The sequence below is a fragment of the Esox lucius genome, chromosome 14, assembly GCF_011004845.1.
Source record: "Esox lucius isolate fEsoLuc1 chromosome 14, fEsoLuc1.pri, whole genome shotgun sequence".
Classification (NCBI taxonomy): Eukaryota; Metazoa; Chordata; class Actinopteri; order Esociformes; family Esocidae; genus Esox; species Esox lucius.
Window position 1 is genome coordinate 36,323,214 of NC_047582.1, and position 19,114 is coordinate 36,342,327.

Sequence of the window (19,114 nt, forward strand, 5' to 3'; positions counted from 1 at the left end):
TTACACTGTTTGATTATGCACACTAATGTACTATAATGTCTTCTTGTTATTATATTTAGAAAGTCATCAGTACTTGGATTTCTGTACCTGCTACCTCAACATTATTAGAGATTCACACACACACACCCCCACCCCCACCCGCACCCCCACCCCCACCCACACACAACTTACAGACCTTCTTGCCCTCTGATTGGTCAGGGCTGACATAGGACGGCTTCCTACGGACGTAGAACAACATGTCATCCTGTTCCCTCGGTGAAAGTTTCTCCATGAAGTAGTTGGAGAACATCCATGTCCAGAACACGATGCGGTCATCCTTAAAACACCCTGAAACACAGAGGTCCGGTCTTAAAACATGAATTAAAGCTACCAAATTCCAAAACGACTAGCTACAAAACAGTGGCCAATTAATGCAAAATGGCTAGCCAATGAGACTGACCTAAGAGAGATTTAGTTTCTATGATAATCTTATCATGGCACCTGTCAGTGGGTGGGATGTATTAGGCAGCAAGTGAACATTCTGTCCTCAAAGTTGATGTGTTAGAAGCAGGACAAATGGGCAAGCGTAAGGATCTGAGCGACTTTGACAAGGGCCAAATTGTGATGGCTAGACGACTGGGTCAGAGCATCTCCAAAACTGCAGCCCTGTGGGGTGTTCCTGGTCTGCGGTGGTCAGTACCTATCAAACGTGGTCCAAGGAAGGAAAAGCGGTGAACCAGTGACAGGGTCATGGACGGCCAAGGCTCATTGATGCACATGGGGAGTAAAGGCTGACCATCAGACCAGTCAGGGTGCCCATGCTGACCCCCATCCACTGCCTAACACGCCTCCAATGGGCACGTGGGCATCGCAGCTTGTTGCATATGGGGCTGCGTAGCCACAGACCAGTCAGGGGGCCCATGCTGACCCCTGTTCTGCCGAACTTATCTATAATGGGCACGTTTGCATCAGAACTGGACCACAGAGCAATGGAAGAAGCTGACCTGGTCTGATTAATCACGTTTCCTTTTACATCACGTGGATGGCCAGGTGTGTGTGCGTCGCTTACCTGGAGAACACATGGCACCAGGATGCACTATGGGAAGAAGGAAAGCCAGCGGAGGCAGTGTGATGCTTTGGGCAATGTTCTGCTGGGAAACCTTGGGTCCTGCATTTCATGTGGATGTTACTTTGACATGTACCACCTACCTAAGCATTGTTGCAGACCATGTGCACCCTTTCATGGCAATGGTATTCCCTGATGACATTGGACTCTTTCAGCAGGATAATGCACCAGATAATTGTTGTGTTCCTGTTGAGTTTGATGAACTCAACAACGAGTTGTGTTGTGTTGAGTTGATGACTTGGCCTCCAAATTCCCCAGATCTCAATCCAATCGAGCATATGTTGGATGTGCTGGACAAACAAGTCCGATCCATGGAGGCCCCAACTTGCAACTTACAGGACTTAAAGGATGTGCTGCTAACGTCTTGGTGCCAGATACCATAGCACACCTTCAGAGGTCTAGTGGAGTCCATACCTCGATGGGTTAGGGCTGTTTTGGTGGCAAAAGGGGGACCTACACAATATGAGGCAGGTGGTCATATGGTGGTAATGTTATGGCTGATCGGTGTATGTCAAAAAATCTTCAAGCTAGATCTGAAGGGCCAACTTTTTTATTTAATTGTCAGTTAAATTTCTCCAGCCTTAGAGTTTGACAGCATCACGAAAGCGATCAAGATTATTTCCTTTGTTACTAACTCACTAGCTAAGCACCAAAAAGCAAGCAATAACAAGAATTGATGCACAGTGGCTAGGAAAAACTCTTTAGTATGGTCAAAACTTGGTAAGAAACCTTGAGAGGAAACATAATCTAAGGGGTGGCCAGTCCCCATCTGGCTGTCCTGTGTGAAGATTATTAGAGTACATGAACTTTTGGCTCACAATCAATGTTTTTGCAGGTTCAGATAAATGGCAGGTCAATAAATGCAGGCAAATGTCCACAGTGTTTAGTCAGAATCTAAATCAGCTGCAAAACCAGGTGGGCAAGGACAGGTATGTGACAACATCAGCTTCTGTGAGGACAGCTGCATACCAACACGTACCAGGGGGAGTTACAACAATGACAAACCATGGTTCACAGCTAAACTCAGACGTTTGGAAAGGGGAGGAGTTAAGAGCGGGAATAGAGACAGAGAGGCGAAATACAGCTTTGGTAAGGCAGTGAAGGAAGCCAAGGGCCCTGAATGAAGAGAAATTAAAACAACACTAATTCTGTTTGGAGAGGCCTCCAACATATTACCAAGTACAAGCCTAAATCCCCACTCCATTAATGACCTGACACTTGCCAACGACCTGAATGAGTTCTACTGCAGACTTGAAAGACCAAAGGGCAGTCCTGACAACATACCTTCTCCCTGTGAGTCCAGCCATCAACACCAACCCCCACCATCAGGGCCCATTCACAATCCCCCAACACAATCATCCACACCTCTGCAACTACAGTTGAACTGTCAATCCTGGAGGGGGACGTTAACACTATTCAAGAGACAGAACCTCCTTAAAGCACTGTGTAGATCAGCTTTCTACTGTGTGTACAAACACTCCTGGTGCAGTCAGAACAACTTGGAGCTCAACGCCCTAAAGAGAGTGGAGATGATAGTGGACTACAGTAGAAACCCAGCTGCCAGGACATTTTAAAACAAGTGAATGTGTCCATGTGTAAGGGTTAATGCATGAGTCATTAGGGGAGGTGAGGTGAGACGGGGGAGTCATGAGAGAAGTGGGGTGAGACGGGGGATTCATGAGGGAGGTGAGGTGAGACGGGGGAGTCATGAGAGAAGTGGGGTGAGATGGGGGAGTCATGAGAGAAGTGGGGTGAGACGGGGGAGTCATGAGAGAGGTGGGGTGAGACGGGGGAGTCATGAGAGAGGTGGGGTGAGACGGGGGAGTCATGAGAGAGGTGGGGTGAGACGGGGGAGTCATGAGAGAGGTGGGGTGAGACGGGGGAGTCATGAGAGAGGTGGGGTGAGACGGGGGAGTCATGAGAGAGGTGGGGTGAGACGGGGGAGTCATGAGAGAGGTGGGGTGAGACGGGGGAGTCATGAGAGAGGTGGGGTGAGACGGGGGAGTCATGAGAGAGGTGGGGTGAGATGGGGGAGTCATGAGAGAGGTGAGGGAGTCATGAGGGAGGTGAGGGAGTCATGAGGGAGGTGAGGTGAGATGGGGGAGTTGTATAGAGAGGTGAGGAGACCGAGGGGCCAGTCAATGGCATCAATGCCTTCATCATCCAGGAACTGCCTACACACTCTGGCCACATGAGGGCAGGCATAGTCCTGCACCAGGAGGAACCCAAGGCCCACTGCACCAGCATCAGGTCTGACGATGGGTCTGGGTATTTCATCCTGGTACCTAACAGCAGTCAGGGTTCCGTTGGCTAGCACGTGGTAGTCTGTGCGACTCTCCAAGGACGTCTCCCCAGACCATCACTGACACCCCCCCAAACCGGTCATGCTGGATGATGTTGCAGGCAGCATAATGTTCACCACGGCGTCTCCAGACTCTTTCACGTCTGTCACACATGTTCAGTGTGAACCTGCTCTCATCTGTGAAGAGAACAGGGCACTAATGGCAGACCTGTCAATTCTAGTGTTCTCTGCCGAATGCCAATCGAGCTGCATGGTGCTGGGCTGTGAGCACAGGTCCCACTAGAGGACGTCAGGCCCTCATGCCACCCTTGTGGAGTCATGCACACCAGTAGCCCGCTGGAGGTCATTAAGTAAGGCTCTGGCAGTGCTCCTCCTGTTCCTCCTCTCACAAAAGGTGCAGATACTGGTCCTGCTGCTGGGTTGATGCCCTTCTATGTGTAGTGACCCGTCTCCTGGTATCTCCTCAATGCTCCTGAGATTGTTCTGGGAGACACAGCAAACCTGGTGACAACACATATGGATGTGCCATCCTGGAGGAGCTGGACTGCCCTGTCCAACCTAAATGGGCTGCAGGTACCGCCTCAGGCTACCAGTAGTAACAAGGACTAGCCTCAGGCTACCAGTAGTAACAAGGACTAGCCTCAGGCTACCAGTAGTAACAAGGACTAGCAAAATGCAAAATTGTCTGTGGCCACCACCTGCAAAACTATTCCCTTTTTGGGGGTTGTCTTGCTGTTGCCTCTCCAGTGTACCTGTTGTCACTTTCATTTGCACCAAAACAGGTGACATTGATACACAATCACTTATGCGTCCTAACTGGACAGATTGACATCCCTGAAGTTTAATTGACTTGGTGTTTTACTGGGATGATTACGTTTTCCCTTCATTTTTTGAGCAGTATAGTTCTGTCTTTGCACTGTTCACATCACTGTTCTCATCTGCTATGTGGCCCCGGGAAGAAGAGCAGCTGCTTCTGTTGGTATCTGATGGGGACCTGATTTAACATCCTGATAACATCCTATAACGCTGGAGGGAGCTTCCACCTTGATTCAGTTGTTTCCTTTCAAATGAAGAGGAGGAACAGAGACATGGCATCCTCCTTGTGTTAGGATGAAAAGGAGGAACAGGGACTTGACCTCCTCCCTGTGATGTCATCTCGGGCTGGTTGCTGAGCAACAGTTTAACTGAGCGGCAGGTGCTAGTGTGAAGGGGATGCCTAAGGTGGTCCACACGAACACACTACACACACCCCGGTCCACACACTACAGCACTCAGACACACACTGTGCGCGCACACAATCCCAGAGCATCACCCCCAGACTCACTGACCTGATGATTTCAGACATAACATCATGCCTCAACATTAAAGGTCACCAGCCATGACTTCTCACAGTTCAAACATCAGGAAAACGCACTTGTTTCTATTGGTTTCTATCCATCCAGACTGCAAACTATTCATTTGTTTTTACTGGTCCAAATTGCTAAGTAACTCAGTTTTTGTTGAATCAATGGTGTCAGAAAATATGATTAGGCTAACTAGCTCAATTGATGTTTCCATGGCAACCACCCACTACCAGTCCCACCTATCAGGAAGATTGATGTTGACTTCACAGGACTGGAGCAGAAATTACATGCAGCAACAATAATTATCAGGACTTCAGTTTATAGGTCTTCTCCAAATTGCCAATTTCTCAGAATACCCCAATCTGTTTCTATTCCAGACAGACAGCAAGGGACAAGAGTCATCTAGACAGATTAAAATACAGAGATAAAACTTACAATTGTAGATGGAGAAAAGACTATTAATGCCATAGATGGACACTGGCGAAGCGTGTTGACGCCGGTCCGGAGTACAAGATGGTGTGAGACTATTAAACAAGTAGATGGAGGCAGGACTATTAATAATGTACACTATTAATAGTGTAGATGGAGGCAGGACTATTAATAATGTACACTATTAATAGTGTAGATGGAGGCAGGACTATTAATAATGTACACTATTAATAGTGTAGATGGAGGCAGGACTATTAATGGTGTGGATGGAGGCAGGACTATTAATAGTGTAGATGGAGGCAGGACTATTAATAATGTACACTATTAATAGTGTAGATGGAGGCAGGACTATTAATAGTGTAGATGGAGGCAGGACTATTAATAATGTACACTATTAATAGTGTAGATGGAGGCAGGACTATTAATAATGTACACTATTAATAGTGTAGATGGAGGCAGGACTATTAATAGTGTAGATGGAGGCAGGACTATTAATAATGTACACTATTAATAGTGTAGATGGAGGCAGGACTATTAATAATGTACACTATTAATAGTGTAGATGGAGGCAGGACTATTAATGGTGTGGATGGAGGCAGGACTATTAATAATGTACACTATTAATAGTGTAGATGGAGGCAGGACTATTAATAATGTACACTATTAATAGTGTAGATGGAGGCAGGACTATTAATAGTGTAGATGGAGGCAGGACTATTAATAATGTACACTATTAATAGTGTAGATGGAGGCAGGACTATTAATAATGTACACTATTAATAGTGTAGATGGAGGCAGGACTATTAATGGTGTGGATGGAGTTGTCTGAGGAAGAGTAGTTTAGTAGAGTTGGATTGTTCTGGGGTTAGGATGGTTCTCAGGGATTCGAAACAGAAGTGAGATGTGGTGTAACCTCAGGGTTATTCACTTAACAGTGCACTTCCTTTAGCCAGAGCCCAGTGTAAGAAATACAGAGACAGAATACTCCCTATATGGGGTAGATGCTCTCTAAAAGAGGGAAGCAGCTTGACACAAAATGGTGGTTCAGTTAAACTGAACATTCATCCTCAGTGGCATTTCATTACAGTGAGATTCAATTCAGTTTAACCAAATCCACTGAAATGGTGCCTGACTTTGCTTTTCATTTGGTTATGCTCTGAAATCCAATGTAGAATGGCATCCCTGACAAATGATACAGCTAAAGTGGACATCACCTTACTTGTGTTTATGTTTACATTATTTTAATAACCTCTCCTTCACTCCGACTATATCCCCAATTACATAGCATGGTACCTGGTCTAAAGTACTGTAGTATACAGGGAATATTAGAGTGCTATTTGCACCAGTTTGTATGTCCTGTTTCTCTCCATGGTCTCTCCAAACTACAGGGGACCATCTAACTGACTGTTCTCAGCAGAATCAACAAATAGGCCACCACCACATCTCCTGACACAGATCAAAACACACAACCTCACAGTGGGGCTAAACGTCTCACAACCACGAGAAGAATGCAGCCAGCCCAGAGCACATCTACGCTTGAGGTGAATCACACACACAATAGCAGTACGGCAAAGCACTTACAGCCCAGCTATCACTGCTTCTAGGACACATGACAAGATACAGGACACACACACACCTGCTGTTAATGGCTAGGAGTTCGAAATCTCCAGACAGACTGGCAGTGCCTGGGTCCTGCAAGGGCAGTTCAGATTGGCCCAGCACCCAAAGTGTGAATGGGCAGCATGTGAGACAGGGCTGTTTTGTCTCGTTGCACTCCAGTGACCATGGTGGTGGGTCTGGTGCCCACAAACTCGATCATGGCTATTGGTCAGAGTATGTGCTGTCCTCCAAGCACTTCGAAAGAGAGACTGGAATTCCACTCCGATGCTTTTTATAAATCTGTGCCAAACAAAATTCCGAGCACTGTGACCTTACATGAAGAAGACAGACCAACCAACCTACTTCAGTAAATGAGAATGTAGTAGAAGCCAAGTGTCCATTACAGATTAAAAATAAAACAAAGGCTTCAAAGAATAGTACAAGAGTGCAGATCTAGTATATGTTTTAAGATCACAAGGACCAACAGAAAATAGATCTAATTAGATCCTAGTCTAGCCCTCTGAGAAGCCTGATGCCTAGTGTAGAGACAACACACAGATGTAGATATTAGCGATGTACAGAGACAACACAGATCTAGAAACAGTCTGCTTTTTAACCACAGTTACCAGGATGCTGCGGATTGGAGGACAGAATCACCACAGAGGTGGCTCCTCATGGCATGTCAGTGTCAATGACACCCAGCTCCACATACAGTACACTACTTTAGACCAGCACTCTATTCCCTATATAGTACACTACTTTAGACCAGCACTCTATTCCCTATATAGTACACTACTTTAGACCAGCACTCTATTCCCTATATAGTACACTACTTTAGACCAGCACTCTATTCCCTATATAGTACACTACTTTAGACCAGCACTCTATTCCCCATATAGTACACTACTTTAGACAAGCACTCTATTCTCTATATAGTACACTACTTTAGACCAGCACTCTATTCCCTATATAGTACACTACTTTAGACCAGCACTCTATTCCCTATATAGTACACTACTTTAGACCAGCACTCTATTCCCTATATAGTACACTACTTTAGACCAGCACTCTATTCCCTATATAGTATAATACTTTAGACCAGCACTCTATTCCCTATATAGTACACTAATTTAGACCAGCACTCTATTCCCTATAAAGTACACTACATTAGGCCAGCACTCTATTCCCTATATAGTACACTACATTAGGCCAGCACTCTATTCCCTATATAGTACACTACTTTAGACCAGCACCCTATTCCCTATATAGTACACTACTTTAGACCAGCACTCTATTCCCTATATAGTACACTACTTTAGACCAGCACTCTATTCCCTATATAGTACACTACTTTAGACCAGCACTCTATTCCCTATATAGTACACTACTTTAGACCAGCACTCTATTCCCTATATAGTACACTACTTTAGACCAGCACTCTATTCCCTATATAGTACACTACTTTAGACCAGCACTCTATTCCCTATATAGTAAACTACTTTAGACCAGCACTCTATTCCCTATACAGTACACTACTTTAGACCAGCACTCTATTCCCTATATAGTACACTACATTAGGCCAGCACTCTATTCCCTATATAGTACACTACTTTAGACCAGCACTCTATTCCCTATATAGTACACTACTTTAGACCAGCACTCTATTCCCTATATAGTACACTACTTTAGACCAGCACTCTATTCCCTATATAGTAAACTACTTTAGACCAGCACTCTATTCCCTATACAGTACACTACTTTAGACCAGCACTCTATTCCCTATATAGTACACTACATTAGGCCAGCACTCTATTCCCTATATAGTACACTACTTTAGACCAGCACTCTATTCCCTATATAGTACACTACTTTAGGCCAGCACTCTATTCCCTATATAGTACACTACTTTAGAGCAGCACTCTATTCCCTATATGGAACAAACCCAGAAACGAGGAGGTGCCCTAGAACTGCTGGGATGGTCCTCCTTCACTCTTTGTGGATCTGTATGTTGTCATGCATTTGGTAGGAGGTTAGGATGTCTGTCTTCTTTGCTTCCCCCCCCCCCCCCCCCCTCTCCCTCCCTCCCTCCCTCCATCTTCCTGTCGTTCTCTCCGTCCATCCTCTCTTGATGCCAGTTGCTGACAGTAGCATGTTGTGGGCACTGATTTGTCCTCTTGACTCAGACACAGCATATCTTCCCTGTAGAAGACAAAACCTCCCTGATCTCCCTGCAGCCACCTCCTCCAACGCTCCTCTCCTTACCACTCTGCACATGACAACACTGAGGGGGAGAAGTATGAGGAGAGGAGGTCTGTGAGTTCCTGGCCGAGCAGAGGAAAGTGAGGAGGGAGAGGCTGTTTATGAAGAACAGAACTACAGAGACACACTCCCAACAACAGGGATACCTTTTATTGAACAACTCGCTTTTGTGTGTCTGACACACCATGTACATCATACAGACATTCAGGAAAATGCCTGCAGAGACATTTTGATAAGCCAGGCTCAGAGAACCAGGAAGAAGAGACAGGAGCTGTGAGTTGAAGGGGTTAACCATTAAACTAAATCTCCAAGTCCATGAATTAAACACATTATAGTCAGGCAAAACTGGGAACAAGATGTGCTGCTCATTAAATATTCACAATGAAAGGCGAGTCCAAAACCCCATCCAAAGGTCCGCAGGTTTACATCTGTAACAGAATCTCATGTCAACCCTTTACAAAATATAAAAGAGCAAGTCTTGTGGGAAACCCAGACAGAATTGGATCCATCCAATTTGCTTAAAGGTCAGGCATGGGTGTTGAGGCAGGGGTGTTGAGGCAGGGGTGTTGAGGCAGGGGTGTTGACTTCTCAGCTTTTAACTGAATCCAACCTCACATCTTAGCAGATGGACTTGCCAACATTCACAGCATTGAACTTGGACTAATATGTTGGCTGGTTGACTTTTGAACTGACAGGTCTCAAAAGCTGAAAGCCAATGAGGTTTTATCTAATGCCTTTGTATGTTCCACTGGTTCCCCTCAGGGGTGTGTCTTCTGGGGGGGTGTCTTCTGTTTTATATACAAATGAGTGTCCGTGTCATTTTGAGGGCAGATATCATGAAGTTCGCAGATGATTCCATCATTGTGTCCCGGCTCAGAAGTTATGAAACTGACCAGATTCCAGTGGTTGATGGTGTAAACACCCCTTCTTGGACAAGTCTAAAACAAAGAAATTATCATTGATTTTAGGAAGAATTCATCCTGCTGTTATTTATGGCCAGGATATTGAGGATGTTCAGCCGTACAAGTATCTGGGAACAATAATTGATAAGTTAAACTTTGAACCAAATATGGATGTTGTTTGTGCAAATGCCAATCAGAGCATGCATTTTTATCGGAAGCTTAGATGTTTCAATGTGGACACCATATTACGAGAATGATAAAACACACTCAATAAAAAAAGATTACAACATTCTCTTTCACTTTATGATGTGGGTCTTTGTCCAAGAAAACTTTAAATAGGTTGGAGGGAATAGTTAGATTGTGCAGTAGAATTGCAGGCATACATCTAAATGACCTCTCCCAACTGTATAAAGTCAGAGTTACAAAGAAAGTCCAGTCAATCTTACTGACCTTAGTCACCCCTTGTTCAGTGAGTTCAGGTTGCTTCCATCTGGTCACAAATAAAACCTACTAAGATGCAGGACCAACAGATTGAAGAATTATTTTATCCCTGCTGCTATCGTACTTCTGAATTGAAGGCTGATGCTTCTTCATTAAGTAATTCTATGTTTTTTGTGTGTGAAATGTTGTGTGGTGTTTTGGGAGTTAATTGTGTCAATTGTGTGGATGGTTGAGTGTACTGTTGGCTGTGCAGCAAATTGCCCCTCAGGGATGATAAAGCTTGATAGCAAGCTAACTAAACTAACTAGTTAAATTAACTGAACTAACCTAAACTAAATAACTAAACTAAACTAAATAACTAAACTAAACTAACTACACTGTTGATGCTAACGGCTGGCCGCCCTGCTAGCAGGTTCACTGGCTTAGTCTTAGTGGTCCTACCTACAAAAAGACAATAGTTAAGAGTCTCTACCTATAAAGACACTAGTTTAGAGTTTCTACCAATAAAAAGACAAGAGTTAATTGTCTCTACCTATAGGAAGACACTGTGGAATGTTGTCTCTGTACCTACAAAAATCTTGTGACAAACAGCTCCCTAAAAATGGCAAAACCATGGGAAAAAGCACCATTCATTGTTTGGAAGTCAAATGTCCTCTTACTCTAGTCTGGGGTATTGTGTTATTGATCAGTCACTGATCTTTAGAGGCTAATATATTGTCTGCAGGAGCATAAAAGAGCAGGCCACAGGAACCTGAGCAGTCACAGAGGAGGTCAGTGTGCGAAGAGACAGGAGGAGGTCAGTGTGCGAAGAGACAGGAGGAGGTCAGTGTGCGAAGAGACAGGAGGAGGTCAGTGTGCGAAGAGACAGGAGGAGGTCAGTGTGCGAAGAGACAGGAGGAGGTCAGTGTGCGAAAAGACAGGAGGAGGTCAGTGTGCGAAAAGACAGGAGGAGGTCAGTGTGAGAAGAGACAGGAGGAGGTCAGTGTGAGAAGAGACAGGAGGAGGTCAGTGTGAGAAGAGACAGGAGGAGGTCAGTGTGAGAAGAGACAGGAGGAGGTCAGTGTGAGAAGAGACAGAGGATAGTGAGAAAGTGTGTGTGCATTTGTCTCTAACACTACTTAGCCTACCAGAGATACCAGCCCCAGAATCCACCTAGTGATACCAGCTCCAGAATCCTACTAGTGATACCAGCTCCAGAATCCTACTAGTGATACAAGCTCCAGAATCCTACTAGTGATACAAGCTCCAGAATCCTCTTGGTCATCAACAGCAGTGATATCAGCCCCAGAGACAGTGATGAAGTGCTGGTCTATAAAAGTCTACAGCCCCAGTCCAATCCAGGAGAGTTTAAATACACATCTGCTCTGTTTCCACACACTGTTCTCCTTCATCCACATCAGAATGACTAAACCTCATTCATATGACTATTCCAACACATTCATATTCTTCAAAAGTATTCCTTTCGTATATCCTATTCTTATTACTTACTCCAAATACCTCTTCACAATTCCTGTTCTACACTCCTATTCCTAGTGTTATTATGCATTCTTTTTTCACATTTTTAAAAAGATGTGTTTTCAGTTTGTGTAGAGGTCTAAGCTACCTCTTTCTGAACTTATATACCGCTGAAATATGGGTTCACATCTAGCCAGGAGCTATTTAAAGACACATTGTCCTTTAGTTAGTAGAGCATAAAATATAAATAAACTGGTACAAGAACACTTAGTTATTTCTATTTTAACTATATCAGATTGCATAATAAACTGTCAAACAGGAAGTTAAAACAGAAACTTACATGAAGAGCTACCACTGGGAAGAAGAGAGAGAGAGAGAGTAAGAGAGAGAGAGTAAGAGAGTAAGAGAGAATACAAAGTCACATGGTCTCCAGCTGTTTTCCTGAGGTTTCTTTAAGGCTCACTGTTCTCCCTGTAAACCAGACTGTTAACTGCTTCAGACTGGAGTGTCTGAATGTCTCAGGGACAGATGGTAATCCAGTGGCTGTGCTGTGAGGCCACTCTGCGATCTACTGCAGTTGCCTTGGTTAGAATCGCTTTATCTTTAATCTCTTCATAGACTATAATGATCATGAAAACGAAACAATGTTCTGCAATATCTTGCCTTCTTTTGTTAGTGATACAACTTTGTCTGTACTCTAATAGATCATTATAGTCATAGTGGTATAGCAGCTGCTTAAATCCTCATGCTTCTCAGAGTTTTTCTTACTCAACTAAACCCTGAGGACATCAGTGATTTGAGAAGAACTGACTCAACTAAACCCTGAGGACATCAGTGTGTTGAGAAGAACTGACTCAACTAAACCCTGAGGACATTAGTGTGTTGAGAAGAACTGACTCAACTAAACCCTGAGGACATTAATGAGTTGAGAAGAACTGACTCAACTAAACCCTGAGGACTTCACTATTGATAGTTGAAGGGCAGAAAGAGCCAGACGTTGTGGGGGGGAACTGATATGCATCTGACTCAACCAAGATGTTTCTGGTTAGGTCATCACAAAGTGTTAAGGATAGTTAACAGGGAGGAAAAGAGACAGAAAGAGCAAGAGACACAGGCAGACAGACAAAGACAGGCAAACAGAGAGACTGAGAAAAACAGAGAAAGACTGAAAGAGAGGGAGAGAGCAGAGAAAGACAGATGGACAGATAAAAAGACAGAGAATCTTTTAACTTGCAGCTCTCAGCAAACTACTAATATAATACCTACGAGTGTGTGTGTGTGTGTGTGGGGGGGGGGGGGGGCAGGAGAGAGAGAACAGGGGAGATGCAGACTGACATGAAGGATGACAGGAGGCCCCACGTTCTGTGATGATGTCATGTGGAGACCAGAACAGAGCAGAATTGATCAGAGCAGTGTGAGACAATACAACAGCACATCCCATAATTCCCAACAAAATGACCTCCAGTAAACAAGGAAAACAAAACAGACATTTTGTATTGATCAGTGCTTCAGAATAATGCGTATTGTGTCGTCAACCAATTACGCACCTGCTTCAGTGGACATCGCAACAAGTTTGACAAATAGAAATATACGACACAAAGTGGAAGTGTGAATTATCACTTAGCAACAGTGTGGACGATGAAGGGGACATCTCTGAACATTCACACTCACCACAACACACCAAAAGCGTGGTGCTGAGTCCAACAAGATCTAGGTTCCTCAAATGTTAACATCTAAAAAGTAATAAATAATACATTTAACTGTAGGAAATATGGTATTTTCTTTCTATGTTTTTTTTTTATGTTTTGGCCTGGATATGTCCCTGGCTGGCCCATTAACCACATGGCTCTACACATCGGTCAGCAATGCCAACAGAGGAGGACAAGTGGGAAACCGAGGCTGTTCGTTTTGGGTGTATTATGTAGAATCTGCTGGTTGGGAGACCAGTGTGAAAAGAAGCACATTCTCAGGAACAGAAATACCAGTGTCTACTTAAAAGGGTACAAATGGTGGCCCCGGGGTGGGGGGGGGTGGGGGTGAGAGACACCCTTTAGTGACGGTCCTTTTTTGTACCTTATCAAATTGTACCAGCAAATGACCTACACATGTTTTCCAATGCAGCCCCACCCCTCGGGGGTGAAATTGTACTCATTGGTTCTTTCTGTTGTTTTCATTCACTATGTACCATTTCTGTTAGTCAAAAGGTGCTCTTCTGTCCACATAAAGATTTTTCCCTTAAAGGTACATTCTTCAAAAGTGTACTTATTAGTACAGAACTGTTCTTGTTTCATACCTCCATTTTTGAGTGTGCAGAATGGCTTGGCCAAGTCCTCTCAGCTCACTGGGAGTTACTGCCCTGAGTCAAGGTCGTAAGCACAACCCTATAATGAGCTTTGCTGAAACATGGTTGCCGATTTTTGTAACAGAATTGTTTTTTTAAATATATTCCCCCAAACTCTAAAAAATCATCAACTTTTAATTAAGATTCAAAGATGCCAAATGCACGTAAAATGATGAGGATGATGAAAAAAACTAAACGAAAGCAAATGGGCTGAAAAGGAAATGGGTTTCCCTGAAATTATCCACAAAAATAGTTTTGTTTTTCCTGCTGAAACCGTGGTTGGGCAATGATGAATATAACCCTGCTTTATTTCCAGAACAGATGCTGGTCGTGAAGCCTGCTTTCAATTCATGATACGATTCATTTTTATTCATGAGAGTTAATAACCCAGCTGACTGTAATCTACAATGCCCTTCATATGATAATTCACCTTTAGGCAAATGAGCACACCTGTGGGTGAAATTTTAATAACAGCACTCTTGATAGTGGTACAAAATAAAAAGTACACATCCAATTTATCAGGTGCAGGACAGAAAAACAAATCAAAATCGAAAAAAGATGGTCCACCATTCTGGTATGCTGACATTAATTTATTTTAAGAAACAGAACATTTTAATCTGAATGGGATCTTATTCCAGAACATACCACAGTTTAGGACACAGTTTAGGACAGTTCTATTTAGTGATGGTTTTCATTTTTATTTTTGGATCCAGTAAAGTGGTGGTCCAGGAACCTTATAATCCACAATAATAATTTTACTTTTATCTTCTCTTATATAATGTCCCTATATCCTTACTTTAGAGCAACCTCAAACAAATCATACCAAGTAAATAGTAGGCCAAAAATAACTTGTTGACTGTAAAGGTTAAAATTCCATTCATCAAAGTAACAAATAAGCTCCATTCTCTGCCAGATAGCCAGTGCTTAAGAGCTGACAAGTACAGATGCGTGGCCTGGCAATCCAAAAATATTCTCAACACCACAATCTTGTTGTAGAGATTCTGGAGAACTACTTCCGTTGCAGTCCGCGGGTAGGTGCACTAGTCTTGGCTAGTAGCCTAACCACACCGGTACCTGTAAACCAGGTCTTAGGTCCCTAAATCTAAAAGCGTTTACATGTTTTTGAAAAAACTGACTAACATAAGGATTTAGGCAGAGTGTTTGTGTCCGATAGCCCAAAGTGATCTGATAACATCTTATAGCGCCTTAAAACTGTCGCCATGTTTATAAGCACGTTTCTTTTGTTTCCATAATAGGCAGCCAAGTAGGCCTAAGCTGTGCACAGATAGTACGTTAGACCTTTTAAAAAATGCACAGCACTTCTGAGCTAGAAGCGTGTAACCAAACAAAGCTTTTAGTATTACTGCACGCAGCGATAGACCACGGGTCGAACTGATTCAACAGTAGCCTAGAAAGTGCAAGCAAACCGCTACTTTACTCACCAAGTCCACTACTTTCTTGTCTGACAGTGAGACGATTCCGTTCGTCGGCTATAGACTTTAACATCTCCTGCAGAGAGTGGTCAAGTTCTCCGTTCTCTTCCTCCACCATCCCGACCGTCTGACAAACACTGGGGAAAGATGCCATCCCCAGCCCGGGCTCATGACAGTCTTACCACGGCAGATCCACCCGGCCGAGAGGGAGACAACCGCGAGGGGAGAACGTGGGGAGGTTAGGAAGTATCTCCCCTATAGCCACGGGGTAATCGGGAATTAACAACAAACAATATTTAAAAGCCCACTGTCCTCTGGAAACAAAGCGACAGCTGAATGTTTAAATTCTCTATGTGACTCAAGGAGAAGACTCTGGTCTGCCTCCCTCGATCAGCTGGAGAAAATTGCGTCGGGAACACCCCTCACACTTCCTGTATATTATGCAGAACAACACAGAGCATTTAAAGAGAAAGTAACCGTTTTCTATGTTTTCCGAAGTGCTTCGTGTGTGGTTCAGTAATTCGTCTATTAAATTGCCGTAGCTCAGTCGTACGTGCTCGCCTAATATGTCACTGATCGTAGACTATCCTAGTGTTTCTATGGCAGTAACCAGTGCAAGCTCGTGGTCACTCAAAAGATGACGAAATTGGCGTTCTCGTGACGTTTTCATAACATTACTTGGAGCAGTTTCTCCAAACTCCACAATTGTCCCGTTTGTTTGTCCATACCTAGAAAAGGTTTATTGTATTTCCATTTTCTTTCATTTTGCATTAACGTTGGGTCCTGATTGTATTTTCCCTTCTTGTAGTCTATGCATCTTTGTTTTTATTAATATTTAAGAAAAAAATAGAAGACCCATTTATTTATTTTTTTTGCTTAAAAAAACTATAAAAATGTTTTCAAAGGGGGTTATTTGACTGTCACTGTGATGGATCCCTTTAAACAGCAGTTCAGTGTTCACCCCAAAAAGGTTGGTCTTGGTATAACTCGATTAAAACAGTGGTGTGCTTCACCAAACGTGAGAACGCTGTCCAGACCAAGCACCGGAAAATAACCTGAGACGCACAGCATTACGCCAATTGGCTGTTTCAGCCTAACCCTATATATCCATATAAATAGCAGCGCATTTATGGAGCAGGGGAGAGGGGCTATACCAAGGTCTCGCCGTGGCTTTAAATGTGTCCCGGAGCGCCTATATCAAACAGCCAATCACGTGAGCCGCTTCTGACGTAATTGTTGCAAAGGCAAAAGATGATGTCATTTATATTATATAGAGCATAATAAAACGGCACACATGCAGCAGCAACACAGCATCTCTACGACTGCACTACTAAACGGCAGCCTATTTCCTGTACTGAGCACAAGTTCCCTCAGGACTCGGTCTAAGGTAGCGCACCGAACAGGGTCCCAATTAGAACTTATCCTATACTTAAGCGCAAATTAAGCGGCCCGGTAAGGGAATCTGAAATAAAATCTAATTCCCATGAAGGTCGTAACAGCCAACAAAGATGTACTCACATACTTTTCATTAAAATCATTCAATAACACATATGTTGAATACATTTTGAAAAAGTCCATTGCCTGGCTAGTGGCAACTCAAATGTTAATTACATTTCAATTACAATTAGCCTACGGCAGTTTGTAAGCGACCTTCTGTAGTTTGGGCGTACATAATTTTAATACTTCTTCCAGCAGACAGTCTAAATCTGAGTACCTTCACAAGACCTACTGAGGTACTTACACCATTTAGATGGGCTCTACAGCACATTGTAGATGGGTCTGCGTTGACAGAATAACAATGTGCTTTTTTTACAAGCCTGTTTGCTACCCTGATAAATATCTGAATGAAAAATAAAGATTGGGCATTGATGTGTTATGTATCGTTCTGATGTGGATGGTGCGTGGACAGAAGCCATTCTGCTGTTGACATTCTGGTCTTGTGGGTGAGTCACCTCAACAAAGTTTGGAAAGTCTACAGTCAAAATATCAAACAAAATGTATAATTTATAACTAATTAATACAAGAGAATTGGTCAGCGGACTGAATCATTTTGTAAGGCATTGTATATATTTAATCAATTGAAGCTAACTTGATTATTGTCAACACCACAGTTTCACAAGCATTGCCCATAAAGTCTTGAACACTTCAACAGTTTTTATCTTGCTGAACACTGATTCAAATACATGCTCACATGTTTACAGTTATAAAAAACATTACAAAATTCCACTGAAAGATTATGCTTTGCAACCATTTAACCTTTAAAAAGGTACAGAAAAGCAATTTAATAGTGTTCATTGTACTGTAGCTACTGTGTCATATTGAATGGCCTGCTTCCAGTCCGTCCACAGCATTTTGACAGGATTGATAACTGGGCTCCATTGATTACCCTCCATTTATTCTTTCTGAGCCGTTTTATCTTGGCTTGTGTTGTTTGGGTCATCATCCTGTTGCTATATCAATGTTCAGTTTAGCTTCAGCTTTTCGACAGATGGCCTCACATCCACCTCAAGTTGGAATTCATGGTTGACTCAATTTCGTCTAGTTGGCCCTGAGGCAGCAAAGCAGCCCCAAACCAAAATGCCACCACTGGTGACACCGTTGACTCAGAAAGTAGTCCTGGTCTTTACCCAGGTGTTGTCTGGCAAATGTCAGCCATGTCTTTGTATCCTTTATTGAGAGCAGATGCTTCTTCCTTCCTGATTTTGCAGTCTCTTTCTGACAGTTGACTCATGCAATTTGACATTGATTGCAGCAGGATGTATACATCCCTTGATGTTACCCGAGGGTTTTTGAGACGTTTATGACCTGTCCCACGTAGACTTCCAGTGTAACCCTTTCACTCCAACCTCCCCACGCACAGCTCAAATCAGCGAACCTCTGAACACAAAGACAATTGTCATTCCTCTCAACCTACAAAATTATTATTATTGCAGAGCAATTCAAACACCCATCTGTTACATGGGGAGAAATCAAATGTATAATCACCTTAGAAAGATATGATCATTACAAATGTAATATATGGCATAATCCTCCTGAAAACTTTGAGCTAGCCAACCAGCACACACCACTGTCATACAGAAATTGTGCTTCTTAACATACGTAACATTCTGGAAGAAAGACTAGTTCATAGAATTTTGGAAACAGTAATCGTTCCGCGTCTGGGTGTCTAAGCACATATATAAATATACACACATGACCGTTCAAACATTTTGGGTCACTTGCTTTTGAATGAAAAGCAAATCTTTTGTCCATTAAAATAGCAACCATCACTCCAGTCTTTCAATGGCACATTGTGTTTACTAATCCAAGTTTATCATTTAAAAGTGCTAATTGTGCTAATCATGCTAATCATTAAAAAAAACTTTTGCAATTATCTTAGCACAGCTGAAAACCGTTGTGCTGATTAAATAAACAATAAAACTGGCCTTCTTTAGACCAGTTCAGTATCTGGAGTGTCAGTGTTTGTGGGTTCGATTTCAGGTTAAAAATGGCCAGAAACAAAGAA

At 43.1% G+C, this 19,114-nt stretch overlaps 1 protein-coding gene across 1 annotated transcript in view; it reads right to left on the reverse strand.

The window, feature by feature from the left end:
• kiaa0930 (KIAA0930 ortholog) overlaps positions 1–16,238 on the reverse strand; it is a 37,524-nt gene extending 21,286 nt beyond the window's left edge. The window contains exons 1-2 of the mRNA XM_029125291.2: positions 15,619–16,238; positions 176–327 (exon numbers count right to left, since the gene is read on the reverse strand). Of these exons, the coding sequence (XP_028981124.2) occupies positions 176–327; positions 15,619–15,763 (297 nt within the window). The 5' untranslated portion in view covers positions 15,764–16,238. The remainder of the gene's footprint in view (positions 1–175; positions 328–15,618) is intronic.
• Positions 16,239–19,114: the final 2,876 nt, after the last annotated feature.